Source organism: Manis pentadactyla, chromosome 6, assembly GCF_030020395.1.
Source record: "Manis pentadactyla isolate mManPen7 chromosome 6, mManPen7.hap1, whole genome shotgun sequence".
In the NCBI taxonomy this organism is placed as follows: Eukaryota; Metazoa; Chordata; class Mammalia; order Pholidota; family Manidae; genus Manis; species Manis pentadactyla.
In genome coordinates, this window is record NC_080024.1 from 110,004,008 (window position 1) to 110,028,465 (window position 24,458).

The following is a 24,458-nucleotide window of genomic DNA, read 5'->3' on the forward strand; positions in this document are numbered from 1 at the left end:
CCAGCTCCCGGCGGGAGAAGAGCAGGCAGAGCGGGAGGGAGACGGAGCACAGGACTACTGAACACCCAGCCCCAGCCATCCGGGCCAGAGTGCAGGATCCTCGATACTAGGAAAACAGGGCAGCAAGAACAGTGAGCGGGCACTGGAGGCCGGTGTCGGAGGACATAAGAAAAGCACGCGACCATTTTCTTTCTTTTTTTTTTTTTTTGGCTTTTTTGCTGTTTTGTTTTGGCGAGCGCTTTTTGGAAGTCTTAAAGGGATAGGGACCCCAATAATAGGGAAACAGGGCAGCAAGACTGGTGAGGAGAGGCCCGAGGCTGGCACCGGAGAATAAAGGAAAACGAGCGACCACCTTTTTAATTAAAAAAAATTTTTTTCTTTTCTTTTTTTTTGGTGGTCGTTTTGTTTGGCGGGTGCTTTTTGGAAGTCTTAAATGGACACGGCGGGTCACTTAATCCAGAGGTAGGGAATATGGGGATCTCTGGGCACTCTAACCCCTGGGCTGCAGGGAGCAGGGAGGCCCCTTACGGAGATAAATAGCCTCCCAGCAGCTCCTGCTCCAACGCCACTCCACCACTTTGGAGTAGCTGCCCGAGCCAGGCCACGCCCACCGTAACAGCCGAGATTAACTCCACAGCAGCCTGGCAGGAAGCAGAAACCCTGTCTGCGCACAGATGCACAGCACAAGCCACTAGAGGTCGCTGTTCTCCCAGGAGAGGAGGGCCACAAACCAACAAGAAAGGAAGTCCTTCCAGCCATCACTCGTTCCAGCTCTGCAAACTATTCCTATCACCATGAAAAGGCAAAGCTACAGGCAGACAAAGATCACAGAGACAACACCAGAGAAGGAGACAGATCTAACCAGTCTTCCTGAAAAAGAATTCAAAATAAGAATCATAAACATGCTGACAGAGATGCAGAGAAATACACAAGAGAAAGGGGATGAAATCCGGAGGGAGATCACAGATGTCAGAAAGGAGATCGCAGAAATGAAACAAACTCTAGAAGTGTTTATAAGCAGAATGGATAGAATGCAAGAGGCCATTGATGGAATAGAAATCAGAGAACAGGAACGCATAGAAGCTGACATAGAGAGAGACAAAAGGATCTCCAGGAATGAAACAATATTAAGAGAACTGTGTGACCAATCCAAAAGGAACAATATCCGTATTATAGGGGTCCCAGAAGAAGAGAGAGGAAAAGAGATGGAAAGTATCTTAGAAGAAATAATTGCTGAAAACTTCCCCAAACTGGGGGAGGAAATAATCGAACAGACCACGGAAATACACAGAACCCCCAACAGAAAGGATCCAAGAAGGACAACACCAAGACACATAATAATTAAAATGGCAAAGATCAAGGACAAGGAAAGAGTGTTAAAGGCAGCTAGAGAGAAAAAGGTCACCTATAAAGGGAAACCCATCAGGCTAACATCAGATTTCTCAACAGACACCCTACAGGCCAGAAGAGAATGGCATGATATATTTAATACAATGAAACAGAAGAGCCTTGAACCAAGGATACTGTATCCAGCACGACTATCATTCAAATATGAAGGTGGGATTAAACAATTCCCAGACGAACAAAAGCTGAGGGAATTTGCTTTCCACAAACCACCTCTACAGAACATCTTACAGGGACTGCTCTAGATGGGAGCACTCCTAGAAAGAGCACAGCACAAAACACCCAACATATGAAGAATCGAGGAGGAGGAACAAGAAGGGAGAGAAGAAAAGAATCTCCAGACAGTGTATATAACAGCTCAATAAGCGAGCTAAGTTAGGCAGTAAGATACTAAAGAGGCTAACCTTGAACCTTTAGTAACCACGAATTTAAAGCCTGCAATGGCAATAAGTACATATCTTTCAATAGTCACCCTAAATGTTAATGGGTTGAATGCACCAATCAAAAGACACAGAGTAACAGAATGGATAAAAAAGCAAGACCCATCTATATGCTGCTTACAAGAAACTCACCTCAAACCCAAAGACATGTACAGACTAAAAGTCAAGGGATGGGAAAACATATTTCAAGCAAACAACAGTGAGAAGAAAGCAGGAGTTGCAGTACTAATATCAGACAAAATAGACTTCAAAACAAAGAAAGTAACAAGAGATAAAGAAGGACACTACATAATGATAAAGGGCTCAGTCCAACAAGAGGATATAACCATTCTAAATATATATGCACCCAACACAGGAGCACCAGCATATGTGAAACAAATACTAACAGAACTAAAGGGGGATATAGACTGCAATGCATTCATTCTAGGAGACTTCAACACACCACTCACCCCAAAGGATAGATCCACTGGGCAGAAAATAAGTAAGGACACGGAAGCACTGAACAACACAGTAGAGCAGATGGACCTAATAGACATCTATAGAACTCTACATCCAAAAGCAGCGGGATATACATTCTTCTCAAGTGCACATGGAACATTCTCCAGAATAGACCACATACTAGGCCACAAAAAGAGCCTCAGAAAATTCCAAAAGATTGAAATCCTACCAACCAACTTTTCAGACCACAAAGGCATAAAACTAGAAATAAACTGTACAAAGAAAGCAAAGAGGCTCACAAACACATGGAGGCTTAACAACACGCTCCTAAATAATCAATGGATCAATGACCAAATCAAAATGGAGATCCAGCAATATATGGAAACAAATGACAACAACACTAAGCCCCAACTTCTGTAGGACACAGCAAAAGCAGTCTTAAGAGGAAAGTATATAGCAATCCAAGCATATTTAAAAAAGGAAGAGCAATCCCAAATGAATGGTCTAATGTCACAATTATCGAAATTGGGAAAAGAAGAACAGATGAGGCCTAAGGTCAGCAGAAGAATGGACATAATAAAGATCAGAGAAGAAATAAAATAAAATTGAGAAGAATAAAACAATAGCAAAAATCAATGAAACCAAGAGCTGGTTCTTCGAGAAACTAAGCAAAATAGATAAGCCTCTAGACAGACTTATTAAGAAGAAAAGAGAGTCAACACAAATCAACAGTATCAGAAACGAGAAAGGAAAAATCACGACGGACCCCACAGAAATACAAAGAATTATTAGAGAATACTATGAAAACCTATGTGCTAACAAGCTGGGAAACACAGGAGAAATGGACAACTTCCTAGAAAAACATAATCTTCCAAGATTGACCCAGGAAGAAACAGAAAATCTAAACAGACCAATTACCAGCAACGAAATTGAAGCGGTAATGAAAAAACTACCAAAGAACAAAACCCCTGGGCCAGATGAATTTACCTCGGAATTTTATCAGACATACAGGGAAGACATAACACCCATTCTCCTTAAAGTTTTCCAAAAAATAGAGGAGGAGGAGATACTCCCAAACTCATTCTATGAAGCTAACATCACCCTAATACCAAAACCAGGCAAAGACCCCACCAAAAAGAAAACTACAGACCAATATCCCTGATGAACATAGATGCAAAAATACTCAACAAAATATTAGCAAACCGAATTCAAAAATACATCAAAAGGATCATACACCATGACCAAGTGGGATTCATCCCAGGGATGCAAGGATGGTACAACATTCGAAAGTCCATCAACATTATCCAGCACATCAACAAAAAGAAAGACAAAAACCACATGATCATCTCCATAGATGATGAAAAAGCATTTGACAAAGTTCAACATCCATTCATGTTAAAAACTCTCAGCAAAATGGGAATAGAGGGCAAGTACCTCAACATAATAAAGGCCATCTATGATAAACCCACAGCCAACATTATATTGAATAGCGAGAAGCTGAAAGCATTTCCTCTGAGATCGGGAACTAGACAGGGATGTCCACTCTCTCCACTGTTATTTAACATAGTACTGGAGGTCCTAGCCATGGCAATCAGACAAAATAAAGAAATACAAGGAATCCAGACTGGTAAAGAAGAAGTTAAACTGTCACTATTTGCAGATGACATGATACTGTACATAAAAAACCCTAAAGACTCCACCCCAAAACTACTAGAACTGATATCGGAATACAGCAAAGTTGCAGGATACAAAATCAACACACAGAAATCTGTGGCTTTCCTATATACTAACAATGAACCAACAGAAAGAGAAATAAGGAAAACAACTCCATTCACAATTGCATCAAAAAAAATAAAATACCTAGGAATAAACCTAACCAAAGAAGTGAAAGACTTATACTCTGAAAACTACAAGTCACTCTTAAGAGAAATTAAAGGGGACACTAACAGATGGAAACTCATCCCATGCTCGTGGCTAGGAAGAATTAATATCGTCAAAATGGCCATCCTGCCCAAAGCAATATACAGATTTGATGCAATCCCTATGAAACTACCAGCAACATTCTTCAATGAACTGGAACAAATAATTCAAAAATTCATATGGAAACACCAAAGACCCTGAATAGCCAAAGCAATCCTGAGAAGGAAGAATAAAGTAGGGGGGATCTCACTCCCCAACTTCAAGCTCTACTATAAAGCCATAGTAATCAAGGCAATTTGGTACTGGCACCAAGAGCAGAGCCACAGACCAATGGAACAGACTAGAGAATCCAGACATTAACCCAGACATATATGGTCAATTAATATTTGATAAAGGAGCCATGGACATACAATGGCGAAATGACAGTATCTTCAACAGGTGGTGCTTGCAAAACTGGACAGCTACATGTAGGAGAATGAAACTGGACCATTGTCTAACCCCATATACAAAAGTAAACTCAAAATGGATCAAAGACCTGAATGTAAGCCATGAAACCATTAAACTCTTGGAAGAAAACATAGGCGAACACCTCTTAGACATAAACATGAGTGACCTCTTCTTGAACATATCTCCCCGGGCAAGGAAAACAACAGCAAAAATGAGTAAGTGGGACTATATTAAGCTGAAAAGCTTCTGTACAGCAAAAGACACCATCAATAGAACAAAAAGGATCCCTACAGTATGGGAGAATATATTTGAAAATGACACATCCGATAAAGGCTTGACGTCCAGAATATATAAAGAGCTCACACGCCTCAACAAACAAAAAACAAAAAACCCAATTAAAAAATGGGCAGAGGAACTGAACAGACAGTTCTCCAAAAAAGAAATACAGATGGCCAACAGACACATGAAAAGATGCTCCACATCGCTAATTATCAGAGAAATGCAAATTAAAACTACAATGAGGTATCACCTCACACCAGTAAGGATGGCTGCCATCCAAAAGACAAACAACAACAAATGTTGGCGAGGCTGTGGAGAAAGGGGAACCCTCCTACACTGCTGGTGGGAATGTAAGTTAGTTCAACCATTGTGGAAAGCAGTATGGAGGTACATCAAAATGCTCAAAACAGACTTAGCATTTGACCCAGGAATTGCACTCCTAGGAATTTACCCTAAGAATGCAGCAATCAAGTATGAGAAAGATCAGTGCACCCCTATGTTTATCGCAGCACTATTTACAATAGCCAAGAATTGGAAGCCACCTAAATGTCCATCGATAGATGAATGGATAAAGAAGATGTGGTACATATACACAATGGAATACTACTCAGCCATAAGAAAAGGGCAAATCCTACCATTTGCAGCAACATGGATGGAGCTGGAGGGTATTATTCTCAGTGAAACAAGCCAAGCAGAGAAAGAGAAATACCAAATGATTTCACTCATCTGTGGAGTATAAGAACAAAGGAAAAACTGAAGGAACAAAACAGCAGCAGAATCACAGAACTCAAGAATGGACTAACAGGTACCAAAGGGAAAGGGACTGGGGAGGACGGGTGGCTAGGGAGGGATAAGGGGGGAGAAGTAGAGGGGTATTAAGATTAGCATGCATGGGGGGGTAGGATAAAAGGGAGGGCTGTACAACACAGAGAAGGCAAGTAGTGATTCTACAACATTTTGCTATGCTGATGGACAGTGACTGTAAAGGGGTTTATAGGGGAGACCTGGTATAGGGGAGAGCCTAGTAAACATAATATTCGTCATGTAAGTGTAGATTAGTGATACCAAAAACAAAACAAAACAAAACAAAACAAAAAAAAGGGCACTTTCTATGTGGTAACCTCCAATGAGTTCTACACAAGGGTATAGAGGGCATATAAAAGTGTAGGCAAAGGGTCTGTTTGCATTTATACAGAAGACCAAAGCCTAATTGGGCTACCCCGAGAATGAACTAAGATATGATATGAAAGAGAACTTCCAACATCAGCTCTCTCTGAAAGACTCATGCCAGAAGATGATCATCAAAAAACCCCAACAAAGATCCACGCACTGCTACAGCTGTAGATGCACTCATCCCACCAGCTCCTGGACTTGCCATGGGAATGAAGGAGATATCTAAGCTGGCCTGTGCATACAGTAAAACAACAAATTTGACTGGATCTATACTGTTGGAACTCAACCAAGAATTAGGAGAAGTGCAAATTTTAGCGCTCCAAAATCTTACAACTACAGACTATTTACTCTTAAAAGAACATAAGGGATGTGAACATTCCCCAGGAATGGGTTGTTTTAATTTGTCTGATTTCTCTCAGACTTTTCAAGCTCAGTTGGACAATGTCCACCATATCATAGATAAGTTTTCACAAATGCCTAAGGTGCCTAACTGGTTTTCTTGGTTTCACTGGAGATGGCTGGTAATTACAGATATGCTTTGGTTATGTAACTATACTCCTATTATGTTAATGTGTGTGCGCAATTTAAGTAGTAGCTTAAAACCTAAACATGCTGAAGTTACTCTACAAGAAGATATGTCAAAGGAATAATCAATCTTCCCATGTTTTCTTCCGCCTGCTACTTCTATAGCTTTTCTTCTTCCTTCCTAATTACAACCCTTAAATAGAATTCGTGCCTCATATCAAATTTACCGAGTATCATAATTCTTCCAAGTGGTAAAGATACCTCAAGACAAATGCTGGGCATAGAAGCTACAGGGCATAAATATGCAAAGAAATAAAAAGCTTACCATTTCAAACAATAAGGCTTCTCTGTCACTTACCAACTTTACATTTCCCTGTATGGCCCCGGAAGATGACTGGTTAGCCAGAGACGGGTAAGATTCCTCAAGGGAGGAACAACCTAAGACAGGCACAGTCGCAGGGGGACCATCAGGTGAGAAATTGGGGATCAACAGAGGTGAGGCTTAGAACCTCACCCCCCCGTTCTGAGAGAAATCTTCTGCATCCGTGGATGTTTTATTGCCCTGGTCTAGCTTGGATTAACACATAGTCTACAGGCACACACCTGATCATCTACATTTGCTCTCTTACAACACTGAACTATGTTTTCTACCTTTATCTTGTATCTACCTACCACTTCAGCATTTTATTAAAAATAATAATAATAAAGAGAGAAATGTGGTATCCACATATAAATCAAGTATAAAAACCAAATGAGTATTCATATTTGATCTGTTTATAGTTCGTAATGCATGAGCAAAACCGAAAGTTTCTGTGATGACTGCCCTTGTACTGTTCACTATGTAACTTATTCATTATGTAAGAATTTGTTCTCCATGTAAGAACTTGTTTGTTATGCCTCAGAAGATTGGAGACTGACGAAAATTAGGCTTGGGGTGGATTAATGATTGTGCATTGAGCATTGACTCCCCTATACAGAATTTTATTGTCGTTAACAACCATTTGATCAATAAATATGAGAGATGCCCAAAAAAAAAAAAAAAAAAAAAAGGACAGACTTCCAATGGTAAAATAAATAAGTAACTGGGATGTAATGTATAGTATAAGGAATATAGTCAAGATATTGTAACAGCTTGGTAGGGTGATAGCTGGAACCTAGGATTATGTATATAAATGTTTTATCAGTGTGTTGTACACTTGAAACTAATGTAATGTAATACTGTGCGTCAACTACCCTTCAATAAAAAATTATTATCTAAAAAAAAATAAAGTCTATGGAAAATGACCTGGCATCATAAAAATTTTCTTACAAATTGACATGATGAGAGTGCTAAGGCAGTATCTCTTCCTCAAATAAGAATAAAGTTTAAAGTTTACTTTTGGATTTTAAAGTACACTTTGTCAGTAACAGTTTCCTATCTATATATTTCTGTAATGTACACACCACAAGAGCAAGGACCTTTGTCTATCTTTTCATCACTCTATCTTGACAGCTTAGAAGACTTTTTGGAACCTAATGGGAATCATGAAGTCACTTGTAGAATAAATGAATTTTTATTATAATCTTTACAGTCAAATTATTTACTAAGAAAATCAGCTGTAGAATTTCTTAAAAACAAAAGGACCTTTTCTTTTAATTCATACAACTTGCAAGGAATTAATTCATGCAACATTTTGTTAGTCATCATACTGAAATAATATTCACATACACACACTAAAAATAATACTTTCCATAATATCAATCAAGGTTAAACATAACACATGGAAAATTAATTATGTAATGGACAAAACAATGAATCCTAAATTCCAAGTGTGTGTGTGTGTGTGTGTATATATATACTGTTACTCCATATATATACACACACACACACACACACACACACACACATATGCTGGCAAACAGCTTGACATTTAAAAATCTTTCAATTCTAGTTTTACATATACTAATAAAGTTGACTAAGTACCCTTAAATGAAAACACCCAACTGCAGAACAATATTATAGTATAATCTTATTTAACTTAAAAACAAACTACAATAAAAGACATGTATTTGAATGTTTATACCTAGAAAATTTCTAGGATATAAGAAACTATTACTACTGGTTTCCTCTCAAATGGGAGGATGCTGTAGATGGGGGAGGACTTCTGCCTTACTGTATTTACTCTGTTATTCTAAGCTTCATGGTGTAAAACCAATCAGTTCTGAAATCTAAGTTTTCGTAGCTCTTAAAGTCTGACTCAATGTCAAAATTTTACAGAAACATTTAAAATTTTAACCCTGTAAAGTATCTCCAAATAAGCCACAGTCTTTCCAAGCTGGGGGTGGAAAGGTTGGGGAATAACCAAAACAATATGCTCTACATAAAAAAGCAGGCTGCCCTAACACATTTTTTTTTGGTATTATTAATCTACAATTACATGAGTAACATTATGTTTACTAGACATCCCCCTTCATCAAGTCTCCCCCACATACCCCATTACAGTCACTGTCCATCAGCATAGTAAGATGCTATAGAATCAATACTTGTCTTCTCTGTGTTGTACAGCACTGTACAACGCCTTTAAAATGTGGTACAATAAAAGAGGAGAGAATGTGCTTTGATTCCCATCTTTTGAGTTTTACTCTACATTATGTCTGCTAATCGTAATAATTCCCCTTTTTTCCCCCTTATATCTCCCTTCATACCCATTCTCCCCAGTCCCTTTCCCTTTGGTAACTGTTAGTCCATTCTTGGGTTCTGTGAGTCTGCTGCTATTTTGTTCCTTCAGTTTTTTTCTTTGTTCTTATACTCCACAGAGGAGTGAAATCATTTAATAGTTGTCTTTTTCCACCATGGCTTATTTCACTAACCATAATACCCTCTAGCTCCATCCATGTTGTTACAAATGGGAGGATCCGTTTTCTTCTTATGGCTGAATAATATTCCATTGTGTATATGTACCATGCATTCTTTATCCATTCATCTACTGATGGACGCTTAGGTTGCTTCCATTTCTTGGCTATTGTAAATGGTGCTGCGATAAACATAGGGGTGCATATGTCTTTTTCAAAACAGGACTGCTGCATTCTTAGGGTAAATTCCTAGGAGTGGAGTTCCTGGGCCAAATGGTATTTCTATTTTTAGTTTTCTGAGGAACCTCCATACTGCTGTCCACATGGATGAACTAATTTACATTCCCACCAGCAGCGCAGGAGGGTTCCGCTTTCTCCACATCCTCACCAGCATTTGTTGTTGATGGTGGCGAGCCTTACTGGTGAGAGGTGATATCTCATTGTGGTGTTAATTCGTATTTACCTGATGATTAGTGATATAGAACATCTTTTCATGTGCTTGTTGGCTATCTGAATTCCTTCTTTGTAGAAGTGTCTGTTCAGAGACACTGCCCATTTTTTAATTGGATTATTTGCTTTTTGATCGTTGAGGCGTGTGAGCTCTTCATACATTTTGGATGTCAACCCTTTATTGGATATGTCATTTATGAATATATTCTCCCAAACTGTAGGATGCCTTTTTATTCTCTTCATGGTGTCCTTTGCTGTACAGAAGGTTTCAGCTTGATATAGTCCCACTTTGTTCATTTTTTCTTTTGTTTCCCTTGCCCGAGGAGATATGTTCATGAAGAAGTTGCTCATGTTTATGTCGAAGAGATTTTGGCATATGTTTTTTTCTAAGAGGTTTATGGTTTCATGACTTACATTCAGGTCTTTGATCCATTTCAAATTTACTTTTGTGTATGGGGTTAGACAATGATCCAGTTTCATTCTTTTACATGTAGTTGTCCAGTTTTGCCAACACCAGCTGTTGAAGAGGCTGTCATTTCCCCCATTGTATATCCATGGTTCCATTATCATATACTAATTGACCATATGTTTGGATTAATATCTCGACTCTTTATTCTGTTCCACTGGTCTGTGGGTCCGTTCTTGTGCCAGTACTGAATTGTCTTGATTACTGAGGCTTTGTAGTAGAGCTTGAAGTTGGGAAGTGAGATTCACCTTGCTTTATTCTTCCTTCTCAGGATTGCTTTGGCTATTTAGGGTCTTTTGTCATTCCATATGAATTTTAGAACTATTTGTTCCAGTTCGTTGAAGAATGCTGTTGGTATTTTGATAGAGATTGCATTGAATCTGTAGATTGCTTTAGCCAGGATGGCCATTTTGAGAATATTAATTCTTCTTAGCCAAGAGCATGGGATGAGTTTCCATTTGTTAGTGTACTCTTTAATTTCTCTTAAGAGCGTCTTGTAGTTTTCATGGTATAGGTCTTTCACTTCCCTGGTTAGGTTTATTCCTAGGTATTTTACTCTTTTTGATGCAATTGTGAATGGAATTGTTTTCCTGATTTCTCTTTCTGCTAGCTCATTGTTAGTGTATAGGAAAACCACAGATTTCTGTGTGTTTATTTTGTATCTGGCAACTTTGCTGAATTCCAATACTAGTTCTAGTAGTTTTGGAGTGGAGTCTTTAGGGTTTTTTATGTACAATATCATGTCATCTGCAAGCAGGGACAGTTTAACTTCCTCCTTACCAGTCTGAATAGTCTGAATGCCTTGTATTTTTTTGTTTGGTCTGATTGCCGTTGCTAGGACCTCCAGTACTATGTTGAATAACAGTGGAGACAGTGGGCATCCCTGTCTTGTTCCCAATCTTTGGTGAAAAGCTTTCAGCTTCTCACTGTTAAGTATGATGTTGGCTGTGGGTTTGTCGTATATGGCCTTTATTATTATCAACATAAAAACATATGTTGAGGTACTTACTCTCTATACCCATTTTGTTGAGTTTTTATCATGAAAGCATGTTGAATTTTGTTGAATGCTTTTCCAGCATCTATGGAGATGATCATGTGGATTTATCCTTCTTTTTGTTGATGTGGTGATATTGATGGATTTTCTAATATTGTACCATCTTTGCATCCCTGGGATGAATCCCACTTCATCATGTTGTATGATCCTCCTGATGTATTTTTTAATTCATTTTACTAACAGTTTGTTGAGTATTTTTGCTTCTATGGTCATCACGGATATTGGTCTGTAATTTTCTTTTTTGGTGGGCCTGGTTTTGGTACTAGAGTGATGCTGGTTTCATAGCATCAGTTTGGAAGCATTCCCTCCTGTTCTGTTTTTTTGAAAACTATAAGGAGAACGGGTATTATGTCTTCTCTGTATGACTGACAAAATTCTGCGGTAAATCCATCTGGCCCGGAGGTTTTGCTCCTGGGTAGTTTTTTGATTACCGCTTCAATTTCATTGCTGGTAATTGGTCTGTTCAGATTTTCTGTTTCTTCCTTGGTCAGTCTTGGAAGGTTGTATTTTTCTAGGAAGTTGTCCATTTCTTCTAGGTTTTCCAACTTGTTAGCATATAGGTTTTCATAGTATTCTCTAGTAATTCTTTGTATTTCTGTGGGATCCATTGTGATTTTTCCTTCCTCATTTGTGATTCTTTTGATGTGTGTAGATTCTCTTTTTCTCTTAGTAAGTCTAGCAAGGGGCTTATCTATTTTGTTTATTTTCTCAAAGAACCAGCTCTTGGTTTCATTGATTTTTTTCTAGTGTTTTATTCTTCTCAATTTTATTTATTTATTCTCTGATCTTTATTATGTCCCTCCTTCTGCTGACTTTAGGCCTCATTTGTTGTTGTTTTTCCAATTTCAATAATTGTGATTTTAGACTATTCATTTGGGATTGTTCTTCCTTCTTTAAATAGGCCTGGATTGCTATATACTTTCCTCTTAGAACTGCTTTTGTTGCATCCCATAGAGGTTGGGGCTTGGTGCTGCTGTTGTCATTTGTTTCCATATATTACTTGATCTCTATTTTAATTTGTTCATTGTTCCACTGATAGGAGCATGTTGTTAAGCCTCCATGTGTTTGTGAGCCTTTTTGCTTTCTTTGAACAATTTATTTCTGCTTTTATACCTTTGTGGTCCAAGAAGTTGGTTGATAGAATTTTAATCTTTTTGAATTTACTGAGGCTCTTTTTGTGGCCCAGTATGTGGTCTATTCTGGAAAATGTTCCATGTGCACTTGAGAAGAATGTGTATCCGGCTGCTTTTCGGTGTAAAGTTCTGTAGATGTCTATTAGGTCCATCTGTTCTAGTGTGTTGTTCAGTGCCTCTGTGTCCTCACTTATTTTCTGTCTGGTTGATCTGCCTTTTGGAGTGAGTGGTGTGTTGAAGTCTCCTAAAATGAATGCATTGCGTTCTATTTCCTCCTTTAATTCTGTTAGTATCTGTTTCACATATGTTGGTGCTCCTGTATTCGTTGCATATATATTTATAATGGTTATATCCTCTTGTTGGAACGACCCCTTTATTATTATGTAGTGTCCTTCTTTATCTCGTTATTTTCTTTGTTTTGAAGTCTATTTTGTCTGATACTAGTACTGCAACACCTGCTTTTTTCTCCCTGTTGTTTGCATGAAATATCTTTTTCCATCCCTTGACTTTTAGTCTGTGCATGTCTTTGGGTTTGAGGTGAGTCTCTTGTAAGCAACATATAGATGGGTCTTGCTTTTTCATCCATTCTATTACTCTGTGTCTTTTGATTGGTGCATTCAGTCCATTTATATTTAGGGTGATTATTGAAAGATATGTACTTATTGCCATTGCAGGCTTTAGATTTGTGGTTACCAAAGGTTCAAGGGTAGCTTCTTTACTATCTAACTGTCTAACTTAACTTGCTTATTGAGCTATTATAAACACAGTCTGATGATTTTCTGTTTCCCTCACTTCTTATTCCTCCTCCATTGTTTATATGTTAGGTGTTTTATTCTGTGCTCTTTTGTGTTTCCTTTGACTGCTTTTGTGATTAGTTGATTTTATTTTTTGCCTTTAGTTAGTATTTGATTGGTTTACTTTCTTTATTGTGGTTTTATTTTCTCTGGTGACATCTATTTAGCCTTAGGAGTGTTTCCATCTAGAGCAGTCCGTCTGAAATGCCCTGTAGAGGTGGTTTGTGGGAGGCAAATTCCCTTAACTTTTGCTTGTCTGGGAACTGTTTAATCTCTCCTTCATATTTAAATGATAATCGTGCTGGACACAGTATCCTTGGTTCGAGGCCCTTCTGTTTCATTGCATTAAATATATCATGCCATTCTTTTCTGGCCTGTAAGGTTTCTGTTGAGAAGTCTGATGATAGCCGGATGGGTTTTCCTTTGTAGGTGACCTTTTTCTCTCTCTCTGGCTGCCTTTAATACTCTGTCCTTGTCCTTGATCTTTGCCATTTTAATTATTATGTGTCTTGGTGTTGTCTTCCTTGGGTCCCTTCTGTTGGGAGTTCTGTGGGCTTCCGTGGTCTGAGAGACTATTTCCTCTCCCAGTTTGGGGAAGTTTTCAGCAATTATTTCTTCAAATACACTTTCTATCCCTTTTTCTCTCTTTTCTTCTTTTCGTACCCCTATAATGCGGATATTGTTCTGTTTCGATTGGCCACATAGTTGTCTTAATATTCTTTCATTCCTGGAGATCCTTTTCTCTTTGCCTCAGCTTCTCTGTGTTCCTGTTCTCTGATTTCTATTCCATTAACGGCATCTTGCACCTTATCCAGTCTGCTCTTAAATCCTTCCAGAGATTGTTTTATTTCTGTATTCTCCCTCCCCACTTTATCTGTTAGCTCTTGCATATTTCTCTGCAGCTCCATCAGCAGGGTTATGACCTTTATTTTGAGTTATTTTTCAGGAAGATTGGTTAAATTTATCTCCCCAGGCTCCTTCTCGGGGGTTGTCTGTGTGATTCTGGTCTGCATGAAATTCTTCTGCCTTTTCATGGCGACAGACGTAGTCATGGGCAGTTGATGCATGTGTCAGCTGGGAGAACAAAGTCCCTTCTTGCTTGGTGACCACCTTCCTCTCCTGTGAGAATGGCGACCACTAGCAGCTTGTGCTGGGCAGCTGTGCACCGGCGGGGCGTCTGCGTCTGACCTGGGCGGCTGCGGAGGAGACTCCGGGTGGTTGCTGTGGGTGCAGCTGCTCTCAGGCTGCTCTCCTGCTATGGTGGGGCCGCACCAGAGGGGGAATGGAAGGGAGGCTGTTTATCGCCATGAGGGGCCTGCTCCCAGAGGGTTAGGGCGCCCAGAGTTCCCTGGAATTCCCAGCTGTTGAGCTGAGTGTGCTGGGACGCTTCCGTCTGTGAGTCCCCTGTCCCTATAAGACTTTCAAAAAGCACTCGCTTTTCTTTTGTCCCTGGGCACCGGCTGCGTGGACCCTCTTGCAGGTTTTACTGTTCCGTTTCCCTAATATCCAGCACACCATGCACTGTGTGTCTGTGCTCCTGGTGCAGATGACTAGGGCTGGGTATTTAGCAGTCCTGGGCTCCCACTCCCTCCCTGCTCCAACTCCTTTCCTCCGGCCAGGGAGCTGGGGTGAGGGTCGCTCGGGTCCCGCTGGGCTGGGGCTTGTATCTTACCCCCTCATGAGGTGCTGAGTTCTCGCATATGTAGATGTAGCCTGGCTGCTGTACTGTATCTTCTGGTCTCTCTTTTAGGAATAGTTGTATTTGTTGTATTTTCAAAAATATATATGGTTTTGGGAGGAGATTTCTGCTGCCCTACTCACGCCGCCATCTTGGCTCCTCCCTGCTCCTGCTTTTCTTTTGTCCCAGGGGAGCCGCCTGTGGGGACCTGCTTGCAGTCTCCATCTCAGATTTTACTCTTCCATTTCTCTAATATTCAGTACACCATGCAGTGTGTTCCTGTGCTCCTGGTGCAGATTACTGGGCTGGTTATTTAGTAGTCCTATGCTTCCACTCTCTTGCCAATCTGATTCTTTTCCTCCTGCTGGTGAGATGGGGTTGGGGGAGTGCTCAGATCCTGCCAGGTCACGGCTTTGTATCTTACCCATTTCATGAGATGTTGAGTTCTCACAGATGTAGATGTAGCCTGGCTATTGAACTGTATCCTCTGGTCTCTCTTTTAGGAATAGTTGTATTTGTTGTATTTTCAAAAATATGTACGGTTTTGGGAGATTTCCGCCGCTCTACCCACACCACCATCTTGAGCCATCTTCCTTAAATATTTTATAGAATTCACTGGTGAAGACATTTGGACCTGGCCTTCTCTTTGTGGGAAGATTTGTATTTACTGATTCAAGTTTTTACCCTGGCCTATATCTATTCAGATTTTCTGTTTCTTTTGAGTTAATTTTGGTAGTTTGTTCTGTCAAGGAAAGCTTCTATTTTAATCTTCCTAAAAAATTATTGGAATTATGTCCATAATATTCCTTTATGATCCTTTAATTACATAAGGGCTATAGTGCTATCTCTCTTTTGTTTTTCATTTTGGTAATTGGTATCTTCTTTTTCTTAGCATAGCTCAAGGTTTATCAGTTTGGCCTTTTCAAAGAACAAGATTTTGGGTACTTTTCTCTGTTTTCTTCTGTTTTTAATCCATTGATTTCTATGTTGATCTTCATTATCTCCTTAATTCTTAATTTAGGTTTGATTTACTCTTTTGCTATCTTCTTCAGGTGGATGCTTAGATTATTGTCTTCCCTTTAATGTAAACATTTGCCATTGGTTTCCCTCTGAGCACAGATTTTGGTGTTTTCCTTAAATTTGATATGTTGCATTTTTGTTTTCATTCAATTCCAGATAATTATTGCCATTGCAGGCTTTTAGATTTGTGGTTACCAAAGGTTCAAGGGTAGCTTCTTTACTATCTAACAGTCTAACTTACTCACTCTGTACACTATTTCAAACACAATCTAAAGGTTCTTTATGTTTCCTCCCTTCTTCTCTCTTTATATATTAGGTGTCATATTCTGTACCGTTTGTGTATCCCTTGACTCACTTTGCGCGTAGCTGATTTTATTTTGCATTTGCTTAGTAATTAATTGGTCTACTTCCTTTACTGTGGTTTATTTTCTCTGGTCATGGCTATTTACCTTTAGGAACACTTCTATCTATAGCAGTCCCTCCAAAATACAAGATAGAGATAGTTTATTGGAGGTAAATTCCCTCAACTTCTGCTTAAATGGAAATTGTTTAGTCCCTGCTTCAAATTTAAGTGATAATCTTACTGGATGGAGTATTCTTGGTTTGTGGCCCTTCTGTTTTATTACATTAAATATATCATACCACTTTCTTCTGGCCTGTAAGGTTTCTGCTGATAAGTCTGATGGGTTTTCCTTTGTATGTGATTTTTTTTCTCTCTCTCTGGCTGCTTGTAATACTCTGTCCTTGTCCTTGATCTTTGCTGTTTTAATTATTATATGTCTTGGTGTTGTCCTCTTTGGTTCCCTTGTGTTGGAAGATCTGTGGGCTTCCATGGTCTGAGAGACTTATTTCCTTTCCCAGCTTGGGGAAGTTTCCAGCAATTATTTCTTCAAAGACACTTTCTATCCCTTTTTCTCTCTCTTCTTCTTCTGGTATTCCTATAATGCGAATATTGTCCCATTTGGATTGTTCACAGTTGTCTTAATATTCTTTCATTCCTGGAGATCCTTTTATCTCTCTCTGACTCAGCTTCTCTGTATTCCTGTTCTCTGATTTCTATTCCATTAACTGTCTCTTACACCTCATCCATTCTGCTCTTAAGTCCTTCTATTGATTGTTTCATTTCTGTTATCTCCCTCCTGACTTCATCCCTTAGCTCTTGCATATTTCTCTGCAAGTCCATCAACATGGTTATGACTTTTATTTTGAATACTTTTTCAGGAAGATTGGTTATATCTATCTCACCAGGCCCTCTCTCTGGGGTTGTCTGAGTGATTTTTAACTGCAGCAGGTTCTTCTGCCTTTTCATGGCGACAGAAGTGGTTGCAGGCAGGTGACGTGTGTGTCAGCTGGGAGAACAAAGCCCCTTCTGCTTGCTGGTAGCCTTGCCCTTCTCTGCTGCCTGTGTCAGTTACCTGCATACTGGGAGAAGTCTCTGGGATAATCCCCTGAGCTGCCATGGGTGGAGCCACCTTCAGCCTAGCCTAGGGCACTGTGCAGGGTCGCCGGCATGTTGGGTGTGTTCTCTTGCGAGAATGGCACCCCTTCGTGCCTTCTGGATCTTGCTCTGGCTTCTGCTGCCTGTTTCGGTTACCCACATAGCGGGAGCAGTCTCTGGGATAATCTCCTGAGCTGCCATGGGCAGGGTGGCCCTTGGGTAGCCTAGAGCCCTGCGGGGGGTGGCAGATGTGTAGGGTGTTTTCCTGCAAGAATGGCACCCCTTTGTGCCTTCTGGACCTTTCTCCGGCTTCCACTGCCTGTGCCAGTTACCTGCACACAGGGAGCAGTCTCTGGGATAATCTCCTGAGCTGCTGTGGGCAGGGCGCCTCTCGGGCTAGCCTAGAGCCCTGCGGGGGGTGGCAGACGCATAGTGTGTGTTCTCCTGTGAGAACGGCGCCCCTTTGTGCCTTCCGGACCTCTGTCTGTGCTGGGCAGCTACGTGCTGGCAGCAGCCTATGGGTCTAGGCCGGTTAGCAGTGCTCTCGGAGGACACTCTGGGTGGTTGCTGCAGGCAGGTCTGTTCTCTGGCTGCTCTGCAGCTGTGGCGGATCAGCTGGTTTGCTTGTAGCACCGGCCAGTGGGAATGAATGGCAGGCTGCTTATTGCCATGAGGGGCTTCGGGTCTGAGTTACCCTCTAGGGGGTTGGGGCTCCTGAAGTTCCTTAGGATTCCTAGCGTGCTGGGCTGAGTGTGCCAGGACGATTTTGTCCAGCTAGTAAGCCCTTGTCCCTTTAAGACTTTTAAAAAGCACCCAATTTTCTTTTGTCCCAGGGGAGCTGGCTGTGGGGACCCACTCACAGTCTCCATCTCAGATTTTACTTTTCCTTTTCTCTAATATCCAGTACACCATGCAATGTGTGTCTGTGCTCCCAGTACAGATTACTAGGGCTGGTTATTTAGTAGTCCTGTACTTCTACTCCCTCCCCTTTCTGATTCTTTTCCTTCTGCTGGTAAGCTGGGGTGGGGGGAGTGCTCAGGTCCTGCCGAGTCATGGCTTTGTATCTTACGCTTTTCGTGAGATGCTGAGTTCTTGGAGATGTAGATGTAGCCTGGCTGTTGTACTTTATCTTCTGGTCTCTCTTTTAGGAGTAGTTGTATTTGTTGTCTTTTCAAAAATATATATGGTTTTGGGAAGAGATTTCTGCCGCCCTACTCACACTGCCATCTTGAGCACCTTCCCTGCCGTAACATGTTTTTATTTGTGAAAGACATTAGATACATTCATGCTTTGATGGAAACTGTAATACACAGAGACTAAGAATTTAACCATGGTGTCCCAATTAAGAACAAAAAAAAGAGCCAATAAAAGAAAAGCTCACTACAAAAACCATGTCCTTGTCAATGCACTTCAACAGGGTAAGTGATGTCATCTTAAGTCTTGTATAAGATCCAGTGAGGTTTTTTTTCCTCTGACAAAAGTGATTTACTTTCTTGTATCAGTCAGTGAGCACTATGCAACTTAAAATTTTTCATTTGCATTTTTAGCCGCCAGAATACACAGTTAAATTCAATGCTCAATAATGATAACTATCTCAGCCCAGCTGTCTGGAATTTATCTACCTTCTTAGCTCATTTTAATAAATTAGCAGGTTGGTTTGTTTGTTCCCTCTTTGTTTTGGTCCTGCCAGTAAGCCATCTTCAGTTATTTCTGGAGGGCACAGTACATGAATAAACCCACAAAAAGACATAGCATATAATACCTTAACTGGAAGTGTGAAATGAATTATGAATAAACTTACATAGTACACAGCATATATTTTTCCTTTTAAATAAAACTTAAATAATAAAACATAGACTACATTCTTGCTTCTAAGAGTAATAACGTGATAAGATTACCAGTTCATCAGCAGGGTGCTAGTGAACTACAAGGTGAACTATAAACCTACAAGCTGCTTTACAGAAACTGGGGTAAAATAATTCTTCAGTAAGGTCAAAGCACAAAGTTCTGCAATAGATTTCTCAAGATGACTAACCCATTTCTAAATTATTCATTTTAGGTGGCAAATATTCTGAAAGTCTACTATCTACAAAGACCTCTGTTCTTCTATAGCTTCTCATCTACTGGAGTATACAGACAATAAACAATTGTCATACAAATAAATGTAAAGTTACAATTTATGTTACAAGAAATTCTGATTAAATCCAAGTAAGGATGAAAATTTTAAGTAGTTAAAAATAATTGTTAATACAATACTAGAAACAGGAAAACTAAGAATAAACATGAACTCAATGATGGTGTCACCTGGACTGTTGTCTCTTGCTGTCATCTGCATAAGAAGTGCCATCTGCTTTCGCTCTGAGAGTGGATAACCAAAAAGAATGCTAACTGGTGTGGACTTCTTGTTTCCAGTTTCCTTTTTTGTTTTTTTCTTTTCTGGACCTTCTTTCTCTGGAATTATTAATAAATATGTAAGAATATAAAACAGATGTAAGTAATTATAGCAAGACATAAGAGTTTTAAAAATAGACGCTATATATTTGTATAAGAAATGTGTGTATGAGCTAGAAATAGGCTGATAAAAAAGCACTAGTTTTTTATTATATTATAAAACTTTCTTCCTGAATGCTTTCAAAAAATAAATCTTTATTCTATTTTCAGAAAATAACATTTGGAAGTTTAATCCTAGTAAAGTTTGTTTCCAAACATTCCTTAGTATTGCATCTTTGAAATTTCTCTTGCATTTATTATAATTCTATTCTTTGTAATTACTGCTAAGCCTATATAGCCATGTTCCTTCAAATTATTCCCTAATTCCACTAATGATCTGTATAATCTTCTAAGGAGGTAAGTATTTACGACAAGTTTTATCACACAAAGTAATTACTGAAAAAAAGCACCAGATCACTTTATTTCAGTCACAGGATAGTTGAACATGGAATATTAATCAAAGCAAAAAAGTGAGTAAAATAAAGTGTGTGTGTGTGTGTGTTGGGGATAGCAAGGAGGTGGGGGTTAACAGATATCCTACAAATCCAAAAATGTCCAAGGATTTTTCAAAGAGATTTGATCCATCATAAAGTCAGCTCTCAGATTTAGCTACTTGGGGAATCTTTTGACAATGCAGCTAGCATTTTCCATTAAGTGCCAGGAAATTCAGACGGAAATGGATTCTATAGATCAAAGAGATTCAGATGTCTGTTCTTTCTTTAGGATTGCTCTAGAGTTAATTCAGGTGGCCCTGTGAAAGCTAATGCAGACTGCCCGCCTATCAACTGTCTTGGCATCTATTTCTTAGAAACCTATACAGATATCTGGGATTTACTGATCCAGGTTTGAGGGTCCCTGCAAAGAGGGGCTAAAATATAAATAAATTAAAAATAAATGTGAAACATAGCAAAAATTAGTGAAAAAGCTATTATTTTATTTTCAGGCAGATGTGGCCAGCAGCTAGACTACTCTAGGAGAAAAGCATTTAGTAATCTAACAAACTTAAGAAATAAAAGTTTTATATTATTTAAATATTACTACTGAAGGCGTACAAACTTAAAGTTATAATTCTTTCAGTATACCACTTAGCATAATTAGGATAAGCTAGCATCTTTATGGCTTAGAAAAATTAAGAAGTCCTAAACTCTGCTGCCCACAAATCACTCAAAATTCAATAGCTCCTAAATTGTGTTTTATTGATACCTGAATTTTACACAAAATTTAAAAACCAAGATTTATTCAAGTCAGTCTTTATTAATAGTACTAATAATTATTTTTGTATTTACTGCATTATAATGAATGATCCAATTTAATATAAATTCAGTTTCAGCTAAGTGTTTCACCTAACTTACTAAATTTACTACAAAGCCCTCAACATGTCTTTTAGAGAAACCTGAAATAGAGAAACTTATGTTAGAGAAATGTATATGCTTTGGTTCTTGTATTTAATGAGGAGCCACAATTTTCATCTGAATTACCAAATCTTTAAACATAATGTACTTCTTACCTAAAGTTAAAATATTAAACAGTGTGAAAATTTTATAGAAAATAGAAGTTTTAAGAAAAATTAGTATGCAGTAACTTGAGAAAACAAAACAAAGAAAAAATACATTCTATCTATCCTTAAAATATTTTCTTACATTTTGGGGAAAATTTTTTATTTTCTCATATGCAAAACAATTGATTTTTTCTCTTTTTAATTGCTTTTTAATGCAATGTCTTAAAAAACAAATGTTCTAAAGTAATATTCAGTTTACAGAAAAAAGTTAGATACTTATAAATTCATTATTAGAATTTCATGCTGCCAAACAAATATATCATTATTACATTTTGGAAAAGCATAAACAAATTGGATGTACTGCAAATATTCAAATAAAAATTCAAATCATATATTAGCATCCAAACTGAACTCTATTTTTTGAGTTACCTTAGTCATTTGTCTGCGTTTCATGCTTTATATGAGATAGAAAAAGAAGGTAAGTGAACAGCAGCTGGTGTAAGATAGCTAGGTTAAAGATAATTATATACCATTCTTCAAAATTCTTAATTAACATGTCCCAAAGAGTGCTTTTTTGAGCTTAAAGCATTCAACAAAATTGACTATAAGGGAGCTATCCTGTGAAGAACCTGTTTCCTCTGACCTGCATTAAGTAATAAATGATCATGTACTTCTCAAGTTTCAATAACTGAAATATTTACTTGCCTGAATAATGGATCAGAATTTTAAACTTTAAACACAGCAATACTGACACATGTGCTCCTTAAGCACAGTCTACTATATTTTTAAAACTCCACTCAACCACTGCAGAGGTTTTTAAAGGAAAACCCAAGTTATTCACTTAACACTAGAAGAAAAACTGAGTAATTGACTTCTCAACAATCCAATATTCTTTATTTCAAGATTTAGAGGATCTTTAGAAATACAGTGTTTCAGTCTTTTCTCAAAAATTCATGCTTTCTTTTCATGACTTGTTAGAATAAACAGAAAGCTTAATATTGTCACATTCCAAGTAAATGTACATGAAGAGAGAAAATTGTTTTTCTTGGGGAACTGGCTCATAAACCTATCAGTGTATCTCAAAAATTAAATACGAGATTTTCCCACAAGGCAGTCACTGTTTAAGGAATGAAACAATGGGCCTACAACTCAAATACCCATGAACATAATTAAATCAGTCATGTTTGGAATGTGTATACTTCGATTTTAAGAAAAAAATGTTGTACCACTCTCTGGTTCTAAAATGTCTACACAAATCTCTAAGAGCTGAGTGCTTGTACCTTTGATTTCTAGAAATGACACTCAGATTATGGGTGGTTTTGTCTCATTCAAGTGCACTAAACACTTAGCAATCTCATTTTAGAAAAGTACACCTTTCACAATAAGTGGTCTTTTAAATTAAATGCTGATTGTCAACATGGCCACCACACCCCAAATTTTGATAACCAAGTACTATTATTGACCTAACAAGCTCAATTAACAGCTTGCAGGCTAATTTAAAGAGTAATTATTTGGTTCTACACCACCCCCACCCAACACCACAAATTTATAAAATAAATGCAAATATTTCAGAAACAGAAGGTTTATTTCAATTTTTTATAGCTAAATGTTACATGCTGAAAACTGGACACTTAGATACCCTGAAACTAAACAATATTTCACATTAAAAAAAGGTGAGAAATAAGAACGTAAGCCTACCTAAAACAGGACAATGAAAAATACTTGACTAATTAGTTTTTGCGTACTAGAGAACACATTTACTTTGTATTTTAAAATTGTAATATTTGTATATTCCCTTGTATTCTTTTATCTGGAGCAATTATATGAATTATACCTGGTGCCACAGCCTTATAAAGAGGGTGTTTTAATCCATTTTTAAATTCAACATGGGCAGCCAAGTCAAAAGGGTAAAGATAGTTCAACTGAAAATGTTTTTAAGAAAACACTGCATAACTGTAGAGTAAGATGACATTGCCAAAATCAATGCATTTGGTACACTTTGTGAAGGGTGTAGAGCAAGAGACTTAAGGCCCTTAGTATCTTCCCATAGGGGTCATTGCACTGCACTACTACAAGGGATTGACTTTCACATTGTTTTCTATGTGAACGGTGCCACCATGTTGTGTTGTGCAACACCTGAGTGGCGGTATATAGTGGTCCCACTTATTATGTTCATACATAGCATGCATTAGATATGATGCACTGGATTGTACAAAAATGGGAAAACTTGGTGTCACACATGTAATTTACATATTCAACCAAATACATTTATATACTGGTTTGAAAAGAAGTTATTTATAGTACAGTAACTAATTGTAAATGTGACAGAAACCAATGGCTGAACAGGAGCCCCTGATAATCTAATTACCTGAGTATGTCCTGTAAGAAGATATAAGTCTCTCCCCCCAATTTTCACTTGTATGTCCTGGATCTGAATCTACAGAATGAGAAGAGACAGGAGAAAAGAAAAAAGCACACAAAGGAAATGCAGAATTCAACAAACCAACATTTTTCAAAAGACCCAAAAGATTTATTTTTAAGGTAAAGCCAAAAGTATACTTAAGAGACAGGTTTGGCCAATACCTAATATTTCAGTTTCTTCAACTGGAATATTAAATATTAAAGTTCAGAAAGTCAATCACACAGTTTGCAGTAATTAATATTACTGATGCTGTTTATTAAAAATGTATCCCCTCTGAGGCTACACATTTCTTCAATATCTCAATAATGATAAAAAGAGGAAGCACCCTGTCACTGTTACCTGCTTAGAATTTGTCTTAAGAAAATATAAATAATGGACTGGAATCATCCTTTTGTTCTTCAAGTGCCAAAATTATTCAGAAGACAATATAATACTTTGGACTGCAATATCTAGACCACAGACCTTTCTATAAATTATACACATTTCAAATGATATGAATTACTACATTGACTAGTACTAAAGACCCCTTAGAAAGAAAGCCTAAATCAAAACAAAGT

At 38.3% G+C, this 24,458-nt stretch overlaps 1 protein-coding gene across 3 annotated transcripts in view; it reads right to left on the reverse strand.

Moving 5' to 3' along the window:
- Positions 1 to 24,458, reverse strand: part of ANKRD12 (ankyrin repeat domain 12) — a 182,495-nt gene that overhangs the window by 86,716 nt on the left and 71,321 nt on the right. For 2 of the 3 annotated variants that reach the window (XM_036880673.2, XM_036880672.2), the window contains exons 4-5: positions 23,848 to 23,916; positions 19,796 to 19,942 (exon numbers count right to left, since the gene is read on the reverse strand). In XM_036880673.2, the coding sequence (XP_036736568.2) occupies positions 19,796 to 19,942; positions 23,848 to 23,916 (216 nt within the window). The remainder of the gene's footprint in view (positions 1 to 19,795; positions 19,943 to 23,847; positions 23,917 to 24,458) is intronic. The other variant, XM_057504041.1, reaches the window with a different exon arrangement.